Genomic DNA, 21,894 nt, shown 5'->3' with positions numbered 1-21,894 from the left:
TCCAGTAAAATTACAGTATAGCAATCTTTTATAGCACCAAGAATTTCTCGTCCCTGATAAGACCACTTAACAGACTGAACATTTTGTGCATTGCATTGCAGTGCGAGGGGTTGGATCCCTGAAATCTCTTCCAGGTCTGTTTGCAAAACCTGCACGTGTGATGATGTTGTTATTGTGCCAAGAGGAAAGGGAATGCGGCTCTCAGACTGAGAAAGGCTCCCTTCTTCTTGCCATAAAACAAATGAAAACACAGTCGGAAGCTTTTGTGATTTGGATGGCTTCCAGGTAAAGTCTAAAGGATGTCTGTTTATGTTGTATGAGACCATGATGGTTCTGTTACAAAGCAGAGATGGAGAACTTGTGACCTTCAGGATGTAGTAGGACTGTCGGTTCCCAAGCCCAGCCAGCGTGGCCCGTGGTCAGGCATAATGGGAGAGACAACCCACCAACACCAGGAAGGCTACAAGATCTTCATCCCTTGTCTTAAGGGTAACCAGGCATCAAGCTGTGCTGAATCATAAGAACAGTTTTGCTGAATTAAATCAAGGTCCATTTGGCCCTAGGTTCTGTTTCCAACAACAGACTCCAAAACTTTATAGATCATAGGGTTGCATTCAACACTCGTCCTCAGAGTAGACTCATTGAAATTATGAGCATGACTACCTGAGATCCATTAATTTCAGTGGCTTTACTGTGAGTAAAACATAGCTGGATACATCCCGGAAAAGGGTTTTCTGACTCTAATGACTCGCTCCCAAAGACCCACCATCACCAGAGTCTTCTCCTCAAGATTAATGGGGCATATTGAGAATCTGCTGACTGGCGAATGACTCGTTGGCACTTCTGCCTTCATGGCAACTTGTAACAAATAAAGCTTTTGACATTGCTGTGAGAACAGATAATTATAAATCTCCTTTTAGGGGTAGGGATTATTGAGGCTAGTCATATGTTCATTGGTACAATGTAGTCGCATTTCATTGACATCACCATATTAGTTCTACCAGAGTCCAGCCAGGGAGTCTTTGACACATCTTTTTTTCCACATAACCTGCAATCGGGGTACAGTGGTACGTCTGGTTACGTACTTGACTCCTTCTAGAGTTCCATTCTTAACCTGAAGCACCACTTTAGCTAATGGGGCCTCCTGCTGCTGTCGCGCCGCTGCTGCGCGATTTCTGTTCTCATCCTGAATCAAAGTTCTTAACCCGAGGTACTATTTCTGGGTTAGCAGAGTCTGTAACCTGAAGCGTATGTAACCTGAGGTACCACTGTATATGCATTTTTTACTGGCCTTGGTAGCCAGCCAAAATTTGTGCTTCCCATGGCCGCCTGGTCAGGCCCTATACTAAATACAGAGGCTCAAGGATTTGGTCAGTAGGCCTGAGTCTGCCATTTACGTGAAGGAGGAAATGTTTTGAATATGTAAAAAAAAGAGCGCACAGATTTGCACATCCTAAACTGTGGCCAGTTCCACAGTTCATTCTCATGGTTCTTTGTCTTCAACCCTTGCAAACTGAAAACAGTCTCCTTTAAATTAGGACACGTGGACACCCTAGGGTAGGCCTCGCAGGAAGAGAGATACAGGTGTCACGCGATGGAGACAGACCGAAGGTCCCTGCTAGGATAATTTTATTAGGAAAATTGGAAAAGTATCATCTGGTCCGCAACAATGCCAAGGTGCTGATGAAAGTCTGTAGATAAAAGTGCAGAAATTGCATCAATCTTTTTTTCTGAAAAGGAAAGGGGGCAAGGTTTCGCTCTCTCCCTTCTGTTTAAATAACAGCTCTTTGTTCCTCTCCATTTTATTTTATTTTTTACAAGCGCTTGCCGCTGCGGTACATACAGATCCAAGAGTCTTTCATCCCCAAATTCCCCACCTTTACCTTCTTCTTTTTAGCAAGCCCCAATTACAAGCCATTGATTTTCTTCTGGCTAGCCCACTGAGAAAGATTGACCTGCTGCGGCGCGTCTTCAGAGAGCAGCCCTCTTTGAGCTGCTCTGAGGTCAGCAGCAAAAGCAGGAGGCCAAGTTAAAAGATCGTCTCTTCTTCGCGTCATCCTTCACTACCCTCCTGCTTGGGGGCCTCGCCTTTTGGAAACGACGATCAGAGGCACTATTATTAGACACCTTCATTTCAACGTTTCTTTTTAACAACCTTGAGGAGCCAAGGGGGCAGAAGATTCCTTTTGCTAGAAGCCTTTACGATTTCTCTCTTTGGGCCTAGAGGAAAGCGTGTCCTCCTTGTTCACCTTTCTTTGGTTTAAAATCCTCTGTGTCCTCCTGTTTGCCTCCACCATCCTATTCTCAGTTTCCTGTGATGGGGCCAAAATCACAGGTGTTTTAGGCGAGTTTTCATGTCTTGCGGTGGTCCTCCAGGTATGGCTATCAAAGAGCTGCCCATGAATGATTCTGTGTTTGGGTTGGAGGAGTCAGGGAAGGGTTGTTGCTCAGGGCTAAAGCCTCTGCCCTGCATGCAAAAGGTCCCAGATTCGAATCACCATCCTCAGGTAGGGCTTGGAGAAACCTCAGTCTGAAATCCTGGGGAGCTCTTTCCATTTTTAAAAAAACTGTGTTAGATGAGCCAATGGTTTGACTTGGTATAAAGCAGCTGTTATGTACTGAAATTCTCACCCTGTGCCAGCAAGGGGATATTGTAGAGAGTTATGCAAATAAGGGATCGAAAGTGATGTTCAGTGATTGGATAGTTTTAGAAAATTGTTACAGTTACATTGTACTGGAGCTCTATATAAGCAGGCTGACTGAACCCTTCAGTTCAGTCCTGTCCTGGCCTGTGAATAAACAAGAGCTGTTTGAAGAATCGCTGTGTCGTCTGATATGTTCACCCACAACTTAACAGCAGCATCTGGGACTGGGTGGATAAAAATCAGTGATTTTTTTAAGGGTTTTTTTTTAATGGATTTTTAGAATAAAATGCTTTTTGGAGGAAAACTTTCTAAAGATCATTTTCTATTTAAGTTACATTCTAGTCCAGAGACTATTCATCAGTAAATAAAGATTTGTTTTAAGTTCTTCATGCGTGCTAAAATTCAGTCTTAAGGATTTTTGTTTTGTTTTTTTAAATGTTTAACCACATTAGATAACAAACATGGATACATAGGCTATAATGTTATTCTTTTACTTAAATAAATTGTTTAAATTGTTGTTAAGGAAAATATTGTTTTTCTCCTTCCAATAAAGTACAGCAGAAAAGTTGTCCCAATATAAACAGTTAACTTATAAACCTCACAACAATTTCATAATTTTTTGTATGTATTTCTAATAGTATAACCAAATCAGTAATTTCTGATATAACTGCAAAAACTACTCTGAAAATTTATTATTCCAAAAATGAAACCTTCACCTGGTTGTAAATATTAAGATTATACCAGCAAGAATGAGTCTTTCTGTAAAAAAAAAAAAAAAATGATTTAAATCAAGTCTTACAGACTAGTGATTTAAATCATTATTTAAATCAAATCTGGTCTGGGAGTTGATCCTTTTTGTTCCCCCATCTATTTCTTATCAATAAAACAATTTGGTGTGGCATGAACAAATTTTTTATTCTGAAACTGTGGCCCAGAGAAAAAAAGTTGAAGAACCACTGAGATAAGGAAAAACCTTGGAGCTGAACAGACAGGTGCTCGTTCTGAGGCAAAACCTGAGCACATTCGGTCAGGCTTTCAGGCCTCTTTTTCTTCATTAGTGCCAACTCTCTGGCGCTTTACTTTCGGATTTTATCATTCCCACCAGGGCTCTTTGGCAGATCATTAATTTCTCATTCTCTTCAAAGAGAGATGCCCTTTCAGCACACTCTGCAAAAGTGAGTAGTTGTTTTTTTGCAGGCATATCCCCTGTGGTTTTCCCTTCCAAAACTCTATTTAGCTGGCCCAATGCAGGCTTGTCATTTTTATTTAAAAAAAAGTATGCTGCATTGAGGAAGATCTTGAAATGCAGGGGGAAAATCCTTTTGTTATATTTTCACACCAGGCTACACCCCTTCACAGTCCACCCTTCGCTGTATTTTCAACTTGGGAGAATTAAAAAGGTATCCCGTCTTGTCTGGAACAGGGGGGCTCTTGGAGTGAAAATGTCAACAGAACCATTGTGCTTGAGTTGCGTTGCAGACTCTCTCGGCCGTTGGTTTTTTGAGAGCTAGCGGTTTATCCTGTTGGATTTTAAACTGTTTGTTTATTTGCTCATGATTTATATCCCACTTTTCCTCCTAGGAAGGCAAGGCGGAGTACACAGTTTTCCACCTCCCCATTTCATTCTCACAACAGCCCTGTGAGGTAGGGCAGGCTGAGAGTGGTTATTTGAACCCTGATCTCCCAGGTCCTACTGCAACACTAACCACTCTTCCACGCTGCCTCTCTCATGCTGTTTGGGCCCAGGAAGTTGAGTGGTTTAGTGGCACAATTCAGCTCACCTCAGGGATTCCATGTTAGGTGCAATTTTATGGTGCGAGGTAAAGAAAACAGCAGCTGCCACAAGTCTTGTATTGTTAATGTTTCAAAATGTGAAAGCCAGCCTGTCCTATAAAGCATCTTTTACCAAAGTGATTAATGATTCAAAATCGCTAACACGAGGCCAAGATGTAACTTTAAATATGTACAATTAGCAACAGGAGAGGGCTTTCCAATTATGTTTTATGTGACCTCCATCCCACCCTTACCCCTACCCCAATAGTGCCGGTCAGAAATAAGGTTATTTTTTTAAAAGGGATTTAGAACATTACATTGTACCATGCAGAGGCTTTGAACTCAATGATGTGATTTTTATTTTTAGCACAATTTTTACACCTGCTTGGGTGGAGATGGTATTTTTGTACAGCTTTGAAATTTAAGTTTGTTCATGATTCTTTCATTTTGTTTCCTCTTAAGTTGCTAGGCTAGCAGTTTGCCGGGCTTGTTTGTAAACTCGAAGCTCCTGTGTATTAACCACTTGATTTTTCCATTCAATCTCTTGATTTATAATCATCGATAATTGTGTCTGTAACATTTTTATGTTCTGTTTAATTAGTTCGCTATCCAGATTATTAAATAATTCTTTTTCATTTCTTCCCATTATCTCCTTCTTTTTCTTCTCTCTGATTTTCTTTGGGTATTCATTCTGTTGTATAAAGAACCCTCTTATAACAGCTTTACTCGCATCCCACGCGGTTTTAATGTCAGTCCCTTGGTTCAGGTTAAGTTCAAAGAATCCTTTTAGTGTTGACTTTGCTTTTTGCAGGACAGTTTCATCGTTTAACAGACTTTCCTTTAGTCTCCACCTTCTTGCTTTTCTTCTCATCTCCTTTCAGCCATACCCATACCGAGTTATGGTCTGAGATTGTTCTTGATTGGATTTTGACCTTATTTACATGAATTAGAAGTTCTTTTGAGGCCCAAATGGGGGATTTGAAATTTAAGTTATGGGCCACTGCTGCTGTCTACTTTCTGTAAAGTGCTTCATGATCATGGAGTTGGGTCACCTAGTCCAACGCCCCTGCAATGCAGGGATCTCAACAGAATATTAAAATACAATAGTCTATTTAACGTTAAAAGCTTCCCTAAACAGGGAGCATTGCGTTTGGACTGTTTTCACACACGAACGCCCCATCCTGTAGAATTCTGTCAGTTATATTTTATCTGCACAATTGGAATGAATTTCTGGAACCAAAATGCTTTTTTCTGTGCAGCCTGAGCAGAAGCAGTCGCCATTAAGGAAAAAGGGGTTGGAATAGGCCAATATCTATGAGGACTTTCCCTGGACCAAGTGACTTTCCTTCTTTAAGTTCTCAAAGTCATTAACTGAGCTCAAGGTTGTCATCTGAACTGGCCAGATGTTTAAACTGAGAATCAATCACAGTCAGTCCATCATTTGAAAAATAAGACACTAGAGCTATCTTGCCCCCAAATGGCAGCTAGACATTTTGTTTTGGTGACTGTAACCTTGGTTTAAGGAGCCCTTTGGCACCTAGCTCATATACCTGAGATTCTAACATTGTAGTCAGGCCTTCAGAATTTCAGTTGAATTTGCCTGTTCATTCAGGCCCCTTTTCATTCAGGCCTTGCTGAGTCTTACTTTTGCCACGGCCCCAGCCACCACTGGTATATGGCCCTCAAAATGTGGCCCAGAAGCGAATGTGGCCCTTAGTGCTGAAAAACATTCTCTACCTCTGAGATTAGGGTCTGCATTAAGCCCCTTTGTCTATGGACTCAAGCTGCTCCAACGGGTATGATTTAAGAAAGCGTTCTGAAATCTAACACTTGCTTTTTTATTCTGCTGGATGCCAGGGAGAAAAATGTGCTCACATGAAAGCTTTCTGGCATTTCAGACATATACTGGGACATACAACAAGGAACAAAGATGTTCAGATGTACATCTGAAATAATGTGGGTGTAGCACAAGGAGAAATTAGATTCTTACTGCTTTGTAAACAGCTGACAAATGTTGAAGTGTTATTACAGACTCTCTTAAAGATGATACATTAAGTGAGTGAAATTTTTAGCTTTTTTTAAAATGCTCTTAGTCTTACAGCTATTTTGTCTCTTTCCATTAAGTGCTCTAAACGACATTAGATCTCAATGCAAAGGTTCAGGGAATTGGGCACCAAAATAATTTATTGCTCTTTAATGACAAGAGCTTTTAAAAAAGGCAAGTAGAATCAATGAACTCTCTTCTTTCTTCGTGAGCTTAGAAGTTTAATGTTGTTTTTGTGTGTGTTTGTAATGTATTGTACAACTGTGTCACTAAGTTTGTAGTGAACTCAGGAAATAGTGTACCAGTTTTTCTTACGACTAATCTACAGTGACAAGGAGCTGGAAATTTGATAATCAACATCTGGTTAGAATTTCTGTCATATTTCATTACAAAAATGTGAGTGGTATATCTACTCCTCTCTGTTTGCGCCACAACCCAAAGTATGTGCAACTTTAAGGCATGGGTAGGCAAACTAAGGCCCGGGGGCCGGATCCAGCCCAATTCGCCTTCTGGGAATCAGCAGGTTTTTACATGAGTAGAATGTGTGCTTTTATTTAAAAATGCATCTCTGGGTTATTTGTGGGGCCTAGGAACTCGTTCACCCCCTCCCCCCCAAAAATATAGTCTGGCTCCCCCACATGGTCTGAGGGACAGTGGACCGGCCCCCTGCTGAAAAGGTTTGCTGACCCCTGCTTTAAGGAGTCAACATCGGCTGCATACACACCATAAATTTCAAGCACGTTTCCCCTCCTCCCCAGAAATAATATTCCTGGGAACTACAGTGGTACCTCGGGTTACAGACACCGCTAACCCAGAAATAGTACCTTGGGTTAAGAACTTTGCTTCAGGATGAGAACAGAAATCGTTCAGTGGTGGCAGTGGGAGGCCCCATTAGCTAAAGTGGTGCTTCAGGTTAAGAACAGTTCCAGGTTAAGAACGGACCTCCGGAACGAATTAAGTACTTAACCCGAGGTACCACTGTATAGTTTATTAAGGGTGCTGGGAAATTGAGCTTTGTGAAGGGTAAACTATGGTTCCCGTGATTATTTGGAGGGGAGAATGCTTTAGATGCATAGTGTGCACATGGCCATTGCCTTACATAGGGGATGGATTTGAATGGGGCAGTCGCTCTTGAGTAGCTGAAGAGCTGTGAGCAACAACCTGAGGACTGGCTCATCCTAAAGCAGGGGTGATCCTCTAAATGCTGTTGGACTCCAGGTTCCATCAGCCCCAGCCAGCGTGGTCAGGAACGATGGGAGTTGTAGTCCAGCAATGTCTACAGAGTCCCTTCCCCTTTATGTGTAACACTGTAAAGGAAGATAAGTGGTGAAATAGTGGAAGCAGAGTGGGAAATGGCAACGGAGGAAACGGAGAGTGCTGTGGCTTTTCTTGCCATTTCGAAAAGCCCAAGGATTGAGGGAGATTTCGTTCTGTGAAATTTGCACATACATCAGACGAGCCCTACTGGACCGGACCAAAGACCTGTCTAATCCGACGTCCTGTTTCCCATAGTGGGTAGCCAGATATCCAGCCCTATCCCACTTGTCGTCTCCTGCCAAGTGGAATTCAGATACGGCAGGTAATATAGGCATCGTGAGTCGTCGTGATTGCTTGATGGCTCTTCACTTGGTGACTCACGAGCCACCTTGGATTCCTTTCTGAAGTACGGCTGGATATGATTTTCAAAGGCTGGTGACTCATCAGCTGATGACTCGGCACTGAATGTCTGAACCAGCTCCTTTGGGAAGCACCGTCTTTGATGTGAGAGGTTTGGCGAGAGTTCTGTTGAACATTTAATCCAGGGGTAGGCATCCTAAGGCCTGGGAGCTGGATGCGGCCCAATCGCCTTCTCATTCCAGCCCGTAAACACAGTGCAATATTATTATTATTATTATTATTATTATTATTATTATTATTATTATTAAATTTTTTATACCACCCTTCATCTGAAGATCACCGGGTAGTTTGCAATATAATACTTCTTGCACTACTGCAGGTAGCAGTTTTAACCAGCCCTCGGGAGTTTTGGGTTTTTTTTTTAATGTACATCATTTTATTACAAAATTGTTTAAAAAAGTAATACATTGCAATAGTATGCAAGACAAGGTTGACTACCAATTTTACTACCATTTTTTAAAACTCTGCTCAAAATCAAGCTGTCACTGAATCCAAAGAACAATTAAATATGCCTGAACATTTGACAATATCAGCTTTTAAAAATCTAACAGTAGTAGCATTCAGCTACTACTTACATTAGAATACAGGTCTCCCTACAATCACATTACCTATACACAACTCTGTAGTTTTTATACTTAAGAATGAGCTGCACTCGACTTCACATTCTTAGCAAAATCGTTGACTTTTGAGCACAAAATCTTTACAGCAGCTTTATAACTTCACTCTTCATCTTCCTCTTCTTCTTCACCATCTTCTTCTTCCTCCTCATCTTCTTCAGGTTCTACTTATTTCGAATGAGGTGGCTTCATCTCCAGGCTCTTTTAATGCCCTCCAAAAACAAAATCCTTGCTTCTCAAAGTCAGGTGGAGCTCAGATCCTCCATTTGTCTTTTTTTCACAAATCATTAAGCCAAGCAGCAGGCGGTGTGTGGTGCCTCATGCTAATAAGCTGGCATCCTTCTTTGCCCCTTTGAAACCTGGGAAGTGCAGCCCTCTCCTGTGGCAAAGGCTCTTTTTCTCCCGATGAAGCTGCCCTTCTCAGGCTTTGATGCCTTGACAGGATGCTTCCACCTCAAAGAGAGAGAGAGAGAACGCTGATATTCGCAGGCACCCCCTGCAAAGAGCTCTGGGATTAAATGTGGCAGCCACTCCCGAGCCATAAGGTGATTTTTCTGGGTATTTGGCATACAGCCCCTTTATCCTTGCACTGACTGGCGCCTTCAGGGCAGCTTGCAAGAACCTCCTTTTTACCATCTTGATATACGTTTGCCCTGATAAGATGTATCCCAAAGCTTGCAGTATTCCAAAGCTTGACACCTTGATGTTCTGGGCATTGGGGCGTCTGTTGGCCTTGCAGGCCCATGTTTGTGGTGGTAAGGTCAGAAGCACTAGTTTGGTTGTACATTCACTGACAGATTAGTGATGCTTTGAAATGCACATCTCCGGAGGCCATAAAGACCTTGTGCGCTATTTATCCCTTCCTCTTGCCAGCAGGAGTCCAGCCAGGCCTGAAAGGATGCAGAGAGCATGGGGAAATCCCTTTGTTTTGCGGCGCTACTAAGGCAAGTTCCTTGGCAGCTGTAGAGAAACGTATTTGTGTATCATTGTATGAAGAGGCAGCCTCCAAGATGTTGCTGGGCTTGGCTCCCGTCAGCTGTAGGTGGCATGGCCAGTGGTCAGCATTCTCCATCACTGTCCGTTTCCAGGCACTGTGATCATCTGCAAGGGATTCCCACACAGCAGGGCTGAGGTTGCCAGGCTTCATGTGACGTTTGCAGACATCTTTGTAGTGCAGAGTTGGCCTGCCAATGGGTTCCTGAAGCCAGCTCCCGTGGAAACGGATCCTGGGATATCTACAGCTTTATGCATTTCCACAGTGGGACGCAGGTGGCGCTGTGGGTTAAACCACAGAGCCTAGGACTTACCGATCAGAAGGTCAGCGGTTCGAATCCCCGCGACGGGGTGAGCTCCCGTTGCTCGGTCCCTGCTCCTGCCAACCTAGCAGTTTGAAAGCACGTCAAAGTGCAAGTAGATAAATAGGTACCGCTCCAGCAGGAAGGTAAACGGCGTTTCCGTGCGCTGCTCTGGTTCGGCAGAAGTGGCTTAGTCATGCTGGCCACATGACCCGGAAGCTGTACACCGGCTCCCTCGGCCAACAAAGTGAGATGAGCGCCGCAACCCCAGAGTCTTTCACGACTGGGTCTAATGATCAGGGGTCCCTTTACCTTTTTATGCATTTCCACAAGAGTCTTCCGACCACGCAGTTCCAGGGAATTGCTTCTCCCATCAGCGGAAAGCCTTTTGGGGATTTCCTCAGGAACCCTCAGCACAAGAGAGAACTCCGTCGGTGGCCCAATTATTTTGAGCTCTCCAGGCTCCTCCAGGGAGGTAGCAAACATCTTGTTTCTTTAATATGCAAAGTTAATTAATCCAAAACTGCTTCTGTGCAAAACTTTTTGACCAATTACAGTTCTCAGTACATTTCCACAAAACTGAAAAAACAAGTAAAGAAATCACTGGACTGTCCTTAAAGAATTCTTCCTGGGAGTTGGGGAGTTTCCTAGAGGACTTGTTCTCTCTTAAGCAGCAATTTCTGTCTCACTGATTAGTACGTTGAGGAAAACTACTTAAAACATCATCTGATCATCATCTTTGCTGAATTGGTTTTTGACAGCTAATTTCAAAGTAGTAGCCGACCATGCTGTGTTGTTAAAACCCTTAACCACCTTGCACAATTGAAATAAATAAAACCACCTTCCAGCTGTGCTAAATTCCAGTGGACTGTCCTTGGAGACAGCTCTCTATAAAAGTGAAGCTCAGCCAGGCAGATACCGTTTGATATGTTTTGGTGGCCTCCTAAGAAAAAAGAAGTTTTTTAGATCCCTGTGATAAATGAAAGTAAAGAATACCACAAGAAGCAAATCACCGTTTAGGTCCAACGCATTAAGCTAAGAATATGGTTTTATCAGAAAGTGTCAAAATGATGGTACATTAATTGACTGCTGCTTGACCATCCCTCAGTTACAAATTAGGAGGAGGGTGGGTGTTATGTACTGAAGTTCTCACCCTGGGCCAGCAGGGGGATACTGTAGATAGTTCAGGTCCACATATGCAAATAAGGGATTGAAAGTGACGTTCAGTGATTGGGTAGTTACAGAAAGTTGTTACAGTTACGTTGTACTGGAGCTCTATATAAGCAGGCTGGCTGAACCCTTCAGTTCTGTTCTGTTCTCACCTGTGAATAAACAAGAGCTGTTCGGAGAATCGCTGTGTCATCTGATATGTTCACCCACAACTTAACAGTGGGTATCCAGAATATGGGAAATGTTGGTTTTACTCATTTATATTTAACAGGCTTTGTATATCAAAACATCTTAGGGGAGCTTTAAATCAGAAAACATAAGGAGAATGGAAAATGTTTAAGGAATATATAATATTATATTGTAAAAATAATACCATCTTAGCAGAACTTGAATGATACATGTGAACAAAAAGGAACGAAACAAATACTTTAGTGTAATGAATGAAAAAGGATATAGAGTAAAACTGTGCAACAAAACCATGACAATAGAAACAGTATAATGAGAACAATTGGAAGTTTTATGCGGAAATTTTTATTTGATGGATATGATTTTGTATAAATCTTTGATTTTTTTTTCCTTTTCTTTCTTTCTTTTTTAATTACTTTTATGTCTCGATGGTTTCTTTTTTGGTATTTAACTTTCCTGTACTTACCTTCGTTGTACATTTGTATTTTAAAACTAATAAAGATTTACCATGAAAAAACAAAACAACAAAACAAAACATCTTAGCGTTTGATATAAAATATACATTAAAAGTACCAACAAAACCAGATGTTTAAAACAACTTAGCCTACTAACGGAAAGAATTGAAACCTAAACAAATAACCCTGTTTCATTTTGGAAATAAAATCAGCAGGTTTAAAAATACGTATCATAAAATGACATATTTAAAATACCCGTCTGGGTTAATAATAATAATAATAATAATAATAATTTATTCATTATACCCCACCCATCCAACTGGGTTGACCCAGTCACTCTGTGCAGCTTCCAACGTAATATAAAAACACAAAAAAGTTTTTATTGTGCAGCAAAAACAGGCAGTTTAGTTGCTGCCACACAGAAGGGTCAATGATTACTTGAAGGTACGGAACAAACTCTATGTGGCACTTGTGAAAGTTTGTCAGATTGATGATTATAATATGAGATAACCATGTGTCCAGGCAGACATTTTCAGTAAGGGGCAAAGAGTAGAATTCCTTTCCCCCATAGCTGTGTTTGACTCCTTGCTTCCTTTAAGACAAGCCTGAAATCATTTTCCTTTCCTATTGGCGCTTGGCTGAGATAAGCTGGTATTCTGTGCCAGAAATGAGGGCGATGGCTCCAGTGGTGCTTTTATATGGTTTTCTTATCTGCTTGACTTGTCTAGTTAATCGGCTAAATTATGTATAGAGTTTTAACTCTTGTTTTTGTTGTTCTATTGCAGTCCTTTTACTGTAAGCCAGTTTGGCAGGATCTATGATCCAGAAGAGCAGCATTAAAAACCACTTTAAGTCTATTTACTTAACTAGCATAAAAGACATTTAACTAAATAAGCTTATTTAACACAGTCTGAGCAAGAGAACGGAGATTACCCCTTTTTCATTAATTTGATTTGAATATGCTTGCAACCTGTTATGTACTGAAGTTCTCATCCTGGGCCAGCAGGGGGAATACTGTAGATAGTTTTCACTCAGGTCCACATATGCAAATAAGGAATTGAAAGTGATGTTCAGTGATTGGATAGTTACAGAAAGTTGTTACTGTTGCCTTGTGGTTGAGCTCTATATAAGCAGGCTGGCTGAACCCTCCAGCTCAGTTCTGTTCTGGCCTGTGAATAAACAAGAGCTGTTTGAAGAATCGCTGTGTCGTCTGACATGTTCACCCACAACTTAACACAACCGTACATAATGGTAGGAATTTTGTAAGAAAGATAATTTTAAGAATGGTAACAGGTGCAAAGTAGGTTTGCTTAACTTGATTTTAACATGCAAGGAGGTAATTTATTCCTTTCTTACTATGCTCAGGATTGTAGATTGGAGAAGATTTGGGCAGGATCCCAGGGCATGCATGGGAAGAGGGGAGAGCAAAGATTCTCATGTGCAAGTTGAAATACTTGTGCTGACATAATGTTTAGTGGGAACTTCACTTGCATTTTTCTGTCCTAAAACGAGAAACGTTTCCAATAAATAGCCAATGTTTAAGCAATGAATGGTTGATCCTCTGTAATAAATGGTTGATCCTCAGTAATAAAAGTTTTTAATGACACAGGGTTCAGGGCCAGCTTTCCTTGGGGAAGAGTTTTGAACAAATCACCGTTTCTAGATTGTATCCAAACTAGAGTATATTTCTTTAGGTTACTGACATCCATTCCAACAAAATTTTAGCTGGCAAATAATCGAGTTAATCCAGTTTATTAAATTTGTATGCACTTGCATAGGAACTAAATGTCAGTTTGCATTTACTGGTGCAGAAAGTATTGATCTGATGTGTAGAGATCTTTCCTATTCTAATTAATTCAAGAGGGTTCTGGAAGCTTCGCTGTGTGAAAGAAACAAGCAGAAAGTTCATGATGTTTGGGTTATTCCTTCAGAGAAGCTGTGTACAGCTGGTTTAAACAGGTTCTCTTTCTGTCAAGCTCATGCTGTCTATAAAAGAAGGGCTAGAAGGAGCCTTGGTTTCACTTTCTCTATCTCTATGTGTTCTGTACATAGTATGCTTAGTGTTAAGGTTTAGACTTATAAGTTACTGTAAGTTTAAGTTAAGCAACTGGATTTATTATGGACCATGTCAATCCTGAATGTATTGGATTTGTGACCATTATGCTCATTTGCCTTCAAGTAGCAGTAAAGCTCTGCTGGATGAAATATTAATTGCCTCTGATCTATTTTTGGGGGAATCCTGCAACATGGTTCAAGTTTTTACTCTGCTAACTAAACATTGGAATCTACTCTGGGTCAATATTGAGTAGAATTCCAAGACACTAAAAGCAGCCATTGGGGGGGGGCGTGTATTTAAGATGATGTGTTTTATACTGTATTTTATGCTGGTTTTTGTTGCATCAATTGTTTTAAATTTGTTGTTAGCTGCCCTGAGCCAGATTTTCTGAACTGGGAAGGGCGGGGTATAAATAAAATTTATTATTATTTATTATTAACAGCACATGTCTTGTCTTGCAGGTGCCATGCAGCCCGATTGCTGTGGTGGCCAGAACTGAAGGCCATGGCTAGAATTCTTTAGGACACACATCCTGGACAACATCACACAATAAGCCATCTCAGAGAGCACCTTGCCTGGCAGAAGAAGCTGCTCTTGCCAAGGACAGTTGCCCAGCTGCCATGGCTAGCAAAAGGAAATCGACCACTCCATGTATGGTTCGAGCATCTGACGCCATTGAGCAGGAAGTTCCCAAGGACTGTAGCATGGGAAGGGAAGCAACCAGCACTCCAGAGCAGGATGCGAGCAATGGTTTGGTGGCCGATAAGGAGAGCTGCGAAAACGACTGTGAGGTGATCGAAGGGAAATCCTCCCCGGCCAACCCGGCCAGGAAACCCCTTGGAGGCTACGAATGTAAGTACTGCCCCTATTCCACGCAGAATCTGAACGAGTTCACAGAGCACATAGACACCCAGCACCCCAACGTCATCCTCAACCCCCTGTACGTGTGCGCCGAGTGCAACTTCACAACCAAAAAGTACGATTCCTTATCCGAACACAACGCCAAACTCCACCCGGGAGAGAACAACTTCAAGCTCAAGTTGATCAAGCTCAACAACCAGACCGTCCTAGAGCAGTCCATTGAGGCGGCGAGCAACTCTGTTGCTGTGGAAACCCCCAAAATCGAGGTGGTTCCTGTCGGGCCTAGCGGTACAAGCAAGACCACCCCAGTGATTAACGTTGGGAAGCCTAAAGTCGAAGGCCGGAAAGTTTCTTTAGAGAACCACCTGGATGGGATCCCTCACCTGATTACGGAGGCCACAGAGCCTATCACATGCATTAACGGAGCAGAGCTCCTCCACGATATCCTGGCCCATGTGATGCCCTCTGTGCAGCTCCCGCCGAACATCAGCCTGGTTCCCAAAGTCCCTGTGCCGCTGAACAGCACCAAATACAATTCCGCACTGGACACCAACACAACCATGATCAGCTCCTTCAACAAGTTTCCATACCCGACGCAGGCAGAGTTGTCGTGGTTGACGGCTGCGTCCAAGCACCCTGAGGAGCAGATCCGGATTTGGTTTGCCACCCAGCGCCTGAAGCACGGCATCAGCTGGTCTCCGGAAGAGGTGGAGGAGGCAAGGAAGAAGATGTTCAACGGCACTATCCAACCAGCGGCCCAGACCATTGCCGTTCTGCCCGCTCACGTCGCCGCTGCAAAAATGCCGCAGCCGATGATCCAGACGGCTGTACCTTGCCAGATCCTTAGCCAGACCGGCCTGGTTTTGACGCAAGTCTCAAACGGGTCCAATGTTTCCCCCATTGCCCTTGCCATGGCGGCCAACCAAGGGCAGAAGCGGAGCATGCAGGCCCAGAAGGCCGTCCCTGAAGTCAAGCGCCCGCATGTTGTCGCCGCGGAGGTCTTGTCCAAGCAGATCGCCCCTGCTGCTCCGACGAGCACGACTGCAGTGCCCTTGTCTCCTGGACTTCTGGCGAATGACCGCAAGAAGACCAAGGAGCAAATAGCAGCCCTGAAGGCGAGTTTTATTGTCAGCCAGTTCCCCGATAACGCGGAAGTGTACAGGCTGATAGAAGTCACGGGCCTCTCCCGAAGCGAGATCAAGAAGTGGTTCAGCGACCACCGATACCGGAGCCAGAGAGGGATTGTCCACATCACGAGCGAGTCGCTAGCCAAGGACCAGGTGGCCCTTGTGGCTGCAAGGCAGGCACGGAACTATAATCCATACCTGGACTTCACTTTCCAGAAGTTCAAAGGGAAATCCAGAGAACAGCTGGCAGTCCTTGAAGAAAGCTTTATCAAGAGTTCTTTTCCAACCCAAAGTGAGTTGGAAAGGCTCCGGAATGAAGCCTGCATGACTAGTCGAGAGGTTGAGGCCTGGTTCTCCGAGCGCAGAAAGCTCAGGGATAATATGGAACAAGCCGTCTTGGACTCGATGGGGCCGAGTGTAAAGAATAAGGAGGAAGGGGCTTCCAACGGTGCCATCGGTCCGACAGAGCAGTTTGACGTTTCCCAGGCAGCGACCTCTTTGTCCAGGTGCTCAACGGCATTTGCCCCAAGTAGCCAAGAGCAGGCTCACCTGCTGAAGACCACATTTGCGAGGACGCAGTGGCCGACTCCACAGGAGTATGACGAGTTGGCGGCTCAGACGGGGCTCACGAGGACTGAAATAGTGCGTTGGTTCAAAGAGAACAGGAGCTGCCTACGAACCGGGACGCTAAAATGGCTGGACCAATACCAGCAGCAGTATGCCGTCGACGGATATGACGAGGCAAAAGGACCAGCAGCCACTGAGACGGCGAGTAGCAGTAGCGAGGGGGTTCAGCGACCCAGTAAAGAGCTTCAGAAGCCAGAGAAGCAGGACATAGAGGGCCTGGAGAAATCTGAATGCAGTGACCGAGGTAGTCAAGGCAATAACGAGAACAAGGGAAATGTGAGTTGGGTGGAAGTCACCATCGACGATGACGATGACGCTTCGGACTGTATGGACAACTGGGGTCAAGCAGCGCCGGGAAGCAAAGCAGGTTTTGATTCTGAAAGTATACCTGGCGATACCTCTCACACCTAAGACAGGTAATGATGGGGATTGTTTGTTGACCTAACACTGGCCATGGTCCTCCTTGGCTCAGCGTTCTAATTCAAGGGTTGCATCCAGCTATAGCAGCTTCCACTTGTGCAGCAGGACTTCCTCCTCCCCACCCCCACAGTTCCCAGATCTGCTCTGAAGTGTTAGAGGAACATCAACACACTTGCAGACGGTGGTGTGCAATCAGTGGACATGGGGAACTAGGCTTGCCCCCAAAATGTTCCTGGTAAATTAGAGTACAGTCATATCTCTTGTTACTTTTGCTTCATGTTATGTTTTTTCAGGTTGCGTCCCACGGCGACCCGGAAGTACCGGAAAGGATTACTTCTGGGTTTTGATGCTCGCGCATGCGCAGACGCACAAAATGACAACATGCGCAGAAGCGGCGAATCGCAACCCATGCGTGCGCAGACGCACCGCTGCGGGTTGCATTCCTTTCATGTTGCGAACGGGCCTCTGGAATGGATCCTGTTCGCAACCAGGGGTACCACTGTATTAAAGTATTAAAGCCTGGCACCTCCTTCCCAAAGCCTTGGAAGCTTCTGTGTGATGCTTCGACGGGGTCCAAGAGCCCTTCCGCCACCTCCCCAAAGCCTGTCCTGCTTTGGGAAGGAGGCAGGAGGGCTGCAGCATCTTGTCGGAGGCCTGGCACCTCTTTCCCAAAGCCCAGGAAGCTTCTGCCCATCTTAGGGAGGGAGAAGTGATGCTCACGCACTCAACACACCTGGCAAATTTCAAACGCCACATGTATTTGGCTGTAGATTGGAATCGAGAAAAATATTGACCTGTTTTATATGCTTAGAAAACAGCAGCCTCTGCTTTTCAGATCCACCTTAACTGATTAATCATAATCCAAGGAGTCTCCCAATTCTCTGTGTGTGTATTTTGATTTCATTTATCTGCCCCTGGCTTAGTGCCTTTTTAAACACTCCTCATTGCTGAAAACGCAAGCTTAGGCCCTCTAGTGGGAAAAACATACAAACTCTGGCATGCTTATTAACATGGTCTCATCATGCTTTCGGGACACCATCCAGCAAAGAATTGGTTAGCAGGTTTGCTATTGAAAATACTGTATTGTATTGTTTGTAAGCTGGGGTCAGGTACTAAAGATTTCTTTTTGATTGTAGGGTATCTTAACGCAGTTGCCACAGGAACTGCACACAGTGGAGCCCTGTAAAGGGCTGCTTAGTACCAGACAGAAATCTGAAAAATTAATTTGGTTAGCTTCAGCATTCTCCTTACTATTTCTGTTAGTAAAATTGGGAGTTTTCTGTGCCCAGGTGGGCACAGTATGGCTTAATAAGGCAAGCACAGAATGCAGGGAATGAGAGGTGATGGGTGCGGATCACATGCAATACGCCAGGTGTGTTGCGCAGGTCTATCCTTTGGCAAGCTTTTGGCATCCAGGTAACTTACTGGGGGCGAGAAGAGATGCTGTCTCTTACAAATACAGTCATACCTCGGGTTACAGACGCTTCAGGTTGTGCTTTTTCAGGTTACAGACACGCCGAAACCTGGAACGGGTTACTTCTGGGTTTTGGCAGTCGCGTATGCGCAGAAGCGCTAAATTGTGCTTTGCGGATGCGCCAAATTGCAACCTGCCCATGCACAGACGCGTCGCTGCAGGTTGCGAATGTGCCTCCCGCACGGATCACGTTCGCAACCCGAGCGTCCACTGTACACTCCTCTGCAAGCTTGCTCAGAAATAAGCCTTGCTGAGTCCAACAGGGATTTAATTCCCAGGTAAGTGTGTGTAGATTTGCAGCCAGGCAGAGCAACCCAGTAAGGGAGAATGAAGATGAGCTGGGACGACTTCTTTTTACGGAAGCTTTTTATGGGCTCCAGCCCTTGTTTAAATAAAAAAATTCCTTCCAGTAGCACCTTAAAGACCAACTAAGTTAGTTCTTGGTATGAGCTTTCGTGTGCATGCACACTTCTTCAGATACACATTTTTCACCTTCTCACCCCTTGCCTTTTCCTGTAAGACCTATTGCAGTCGTTAAGAGTCGTCAACAGGCTCATCTCAGCTATCTGCCAATCTCCCATTCCCACCACCCTTCTGAGTAATACCCCTCCCCACCTTCTCACTATATAGAAGGATCTGGCAACTTCTGTTTCAGTGTATCTGAAGAAGTGTGCATGCACACGAAAGCTCATACCAAGAACTAACTTAGTTGGTCTTTAAGGTGCTACTGGAAGGATTTTTTTTTATTTTGACTATGGCAGACCAACACGGCTACCTATCTGTAACTGGAGCCCTTGTTTGTTTGTTTTTAAATCCTTACCACTGGTCTTGGTGCAAGGGGAAATTAAGTATGTCACTTCCAGGGCTGGCATACACCCTCCCCTGCAAAAATAAATAAAATTATGGGCATGTCTAAATGAATCCAGCCACTCCAAAGCCTTCCCCTACACACACAGCTATATTTGTTTCAATCCAGGTAAGAAGACCCATTGAATTTCATGCACCTGAGTTAGTGCCCCACAGCCAAAAAGCACAAAGGAGGATTGTTGCTGGTGTGCAAACTATGTTCCGTTTTGCAAAATAATAACCGTATTCCGTGCACTCGTTTGTTTATCTGTCATAGGCATATCATTCAGCTTTCTAGACCTATCTTTCCACTCTTTGGGAGTACGACGTCACTGACCCTGGGAGCAAGCAGGATCTTCGGAAGCAGGGAAATCCAACGGGTTTTGCCTCCCGGTTCAAGGCACGTGGCTACAGCTGCGGTGGAGAAAGGACAGTCCTGGGAGCATCACTACAGATCCTCACGGTGCCAAATTTCCACCAGGGGACTTTACTAACAAGCGCCCTTGTACATAGGTTTTTTCCCGCAGCGTCCAACTTGCTTGCCTCCCATTGTAACTTCCCATGTACAACGTGGAGACGTCTCGCTGCCTTTCCTGGCTGGTGCGTACGCTGTGGATTCTCATTGCCATCTCGAGGTCGCGATTTGGCTTATCGGTTTTCTTGAAAATTAGTTACCGCTGCGTCTACATCCATGACGACTTGGAAACCTTTTTGGCCTCCTGCACATGTTTCTAAAGATGTGTTTCTATTTTCGCAGAGAGAGTTTACCCACCTCAACACATTTTTACCTGTTCAGTCTAGGGCTAGCTGCTCGTTGTGACTTTCTCAAGAGCCTTTTATTTGCAGTTGGCTCCCTTTTGTTCCTCTGCATGCAGGAAAAGCAGCAAAAACATTTGTCCAGGAGAGACAGCCGATCTCTTTAACGCATCCTGCATTTCACCGTTTGCCAAAACATCTGGATTATGGAGCTCCAGAGTTGTTGACAGTACGCCTTTGCTTGTTCTAAGCACCTTTTTCTACTACATGTAGTACAATCCTTTAAAAAAAAAAAAGACTTTACAATGGAGGGCTTAAGCTTCTTAATAACCGAACTTGCTCACAATTCTTTGTTTGGTGCAAATACAGAGACTTATTTTTGTCAGCCTTAGGTGCTCTAGTGCACAACGTGGTTTCTTGAACCCTCAGCCACTACATCTTTCCTTTGTTTCTAGGTCCTCAGAATGCACTTTTGTTCTCCAAATAACTGCTGAGAGAGGGAACGAACTGTCTTATTGGGTAGTGGTCAAATGGTGACGTTCCTTTGGTTTGGAGAGACGGATCCATTTCCTATCCCAACATACACTGCACAAATCTAATTGCTAGGGAGTTTGAATTAAAACAAAACACTTTTCTAACTTTTTGCTTGTTTGTTGTAACTCAGTAAAACAAAGGCTTTAATGTTTTTGGTAAGCTTTTCCTCTTGTCTCTCTTTCTTTTTTTAAAATGCAGCATCTTCCTCACGCTGCTAAGTAGCTTTAAATACAGCATAGCGTGCCTGCTCCTGAATGCTGAGTGGCAGCTTAAAGAAAGTTATCCGGGAAGAAGCAAGGCCTACTGTCATTCACAGCCATTATTTTGCCAGCCGGATTCAGAGACATTGAAATCCCACTGCTATCATTCTCTATAGTCAGAGGGAAGAACCTTTTTCCCCTCTCTCGGGCTTCCATTGCCTTGGGAGAAAATGGGCAGGGATGGAAAATGGATGTGCGCACACCCTTAAAATAGACACACCCCACCCACACACCCCTCAAGTGCACAAACACCAAGTTTCCAATCGGATGATGAATGAGAAAGGACCAATTTTCACCCTCAGTCTAGCATGCAAGGAGGTCTCAACTTCGTCACCCAGCATGCAGCAAGCAGGGTGAAATTTAGGGTGCGGATTGGAGCTTGGACAGGTGATGAGGCCTGAGAGGCCAGAGGTTTCCCAGGCATGTTTTGCATCGTGGATTGGGAACCTCAGGCAAAAGGGCCAAATGGAGCCTTCCACTCCTGTCTGGCCCTATCTCTGGGTCATGTATTCTCCCCCTTGCCTTGCTTTGCACCCTCTTCAGAGTCTCTGCCTGGTTAGAATATTTCCTTAAACACTGGTGCTTCTTGCTTGCCTGAATGGGAGGTAGAGGAGCATGTGAAGAAACTAGCTTACTGTCAGGGAACTGCCATCGGAGGAACAGGTGGGGAAAGGGCCCACGGAGGCTGGGAGGGACTCAGCAGCTGAAGCAGGAACCAGCAGGGGGAGAGGTGGGTCTCTGGTGGAAAGTCTCACGGAGGCTGAGAGAGACTCAGCAGCTAAAGCAGGAACTAGCAGGGGGAGAGGTGGATCTCTGAGGGAAAGCGAGCAAGAGGGAGGGCTCAGGGACATGTCCAGCGAGAACAGTGGGGAGGTGTCTGAAGCTCCCATAGGGAGACCCATTCCTCGCCGGAAGCTGTCACGCCGCGAGTCCAGAAGACGTGTTTCCGTTAAGGAGCTTTTATGCTGGAAACGATTCCGAAAGCAACCACTGTCGGAATCTGCAAGTGACTAGAGCAGACATGTCTGAGGGGCTCCGTCACAGACAGAGGTTTGTGGATTTGCACAAACT

The 21,894-nt window shown here is 44.2% G+C and overlaps 1 protein-coding gene across 3 annotated transcripts in view; it reads left to right on the top strand.

Annotated features, from left to right (window-relative positions):
- The window catches only part of ZHX2 (zinc fingers and homeoboxes 2), a 49,686-nt gene extending 28,964 nt beyond the window's left edge, over positions 1-20,722 (top strand). For all 3 annotated transcript variants that reach the window (XM_083516664.1, XM_083516663.1, XM_083516665.1), the window contains exons 2-3: positions 14,380-16,949; positions 19,551-20,722. In XM_083516664.1, the coding sequence (XP_083372790.1) occupies positions 14,539-16,944 (2,406 nt within the window). In that variant the 5' untranslated portion in view covers positions 14,380-14,538 and the 3' untranslated portion in view covers positions 16,945-16,949; positions 19,551-20,722. The remainder of the gene's footprint in view (positions 1-14,379; positions 16,950-19,550) is intronic.
- Positions 20,723-21,894: the final 1,172 nt, after the last annotated feature.

This window comes from Podarcis liolepis (genome assembly GCF_965112155.1).
Source record: "Podarcis liolepis genome assembly, chromosome: 8".
NCBI lineage: Eukaryota > Metazoa > Chordata > Lepidosauria > Squamata > Lacertidae > Podarcis > Podarcis liolepis.
This window is presented reverse-complemented; position numbering and strand designations above follow the sequence as displayed.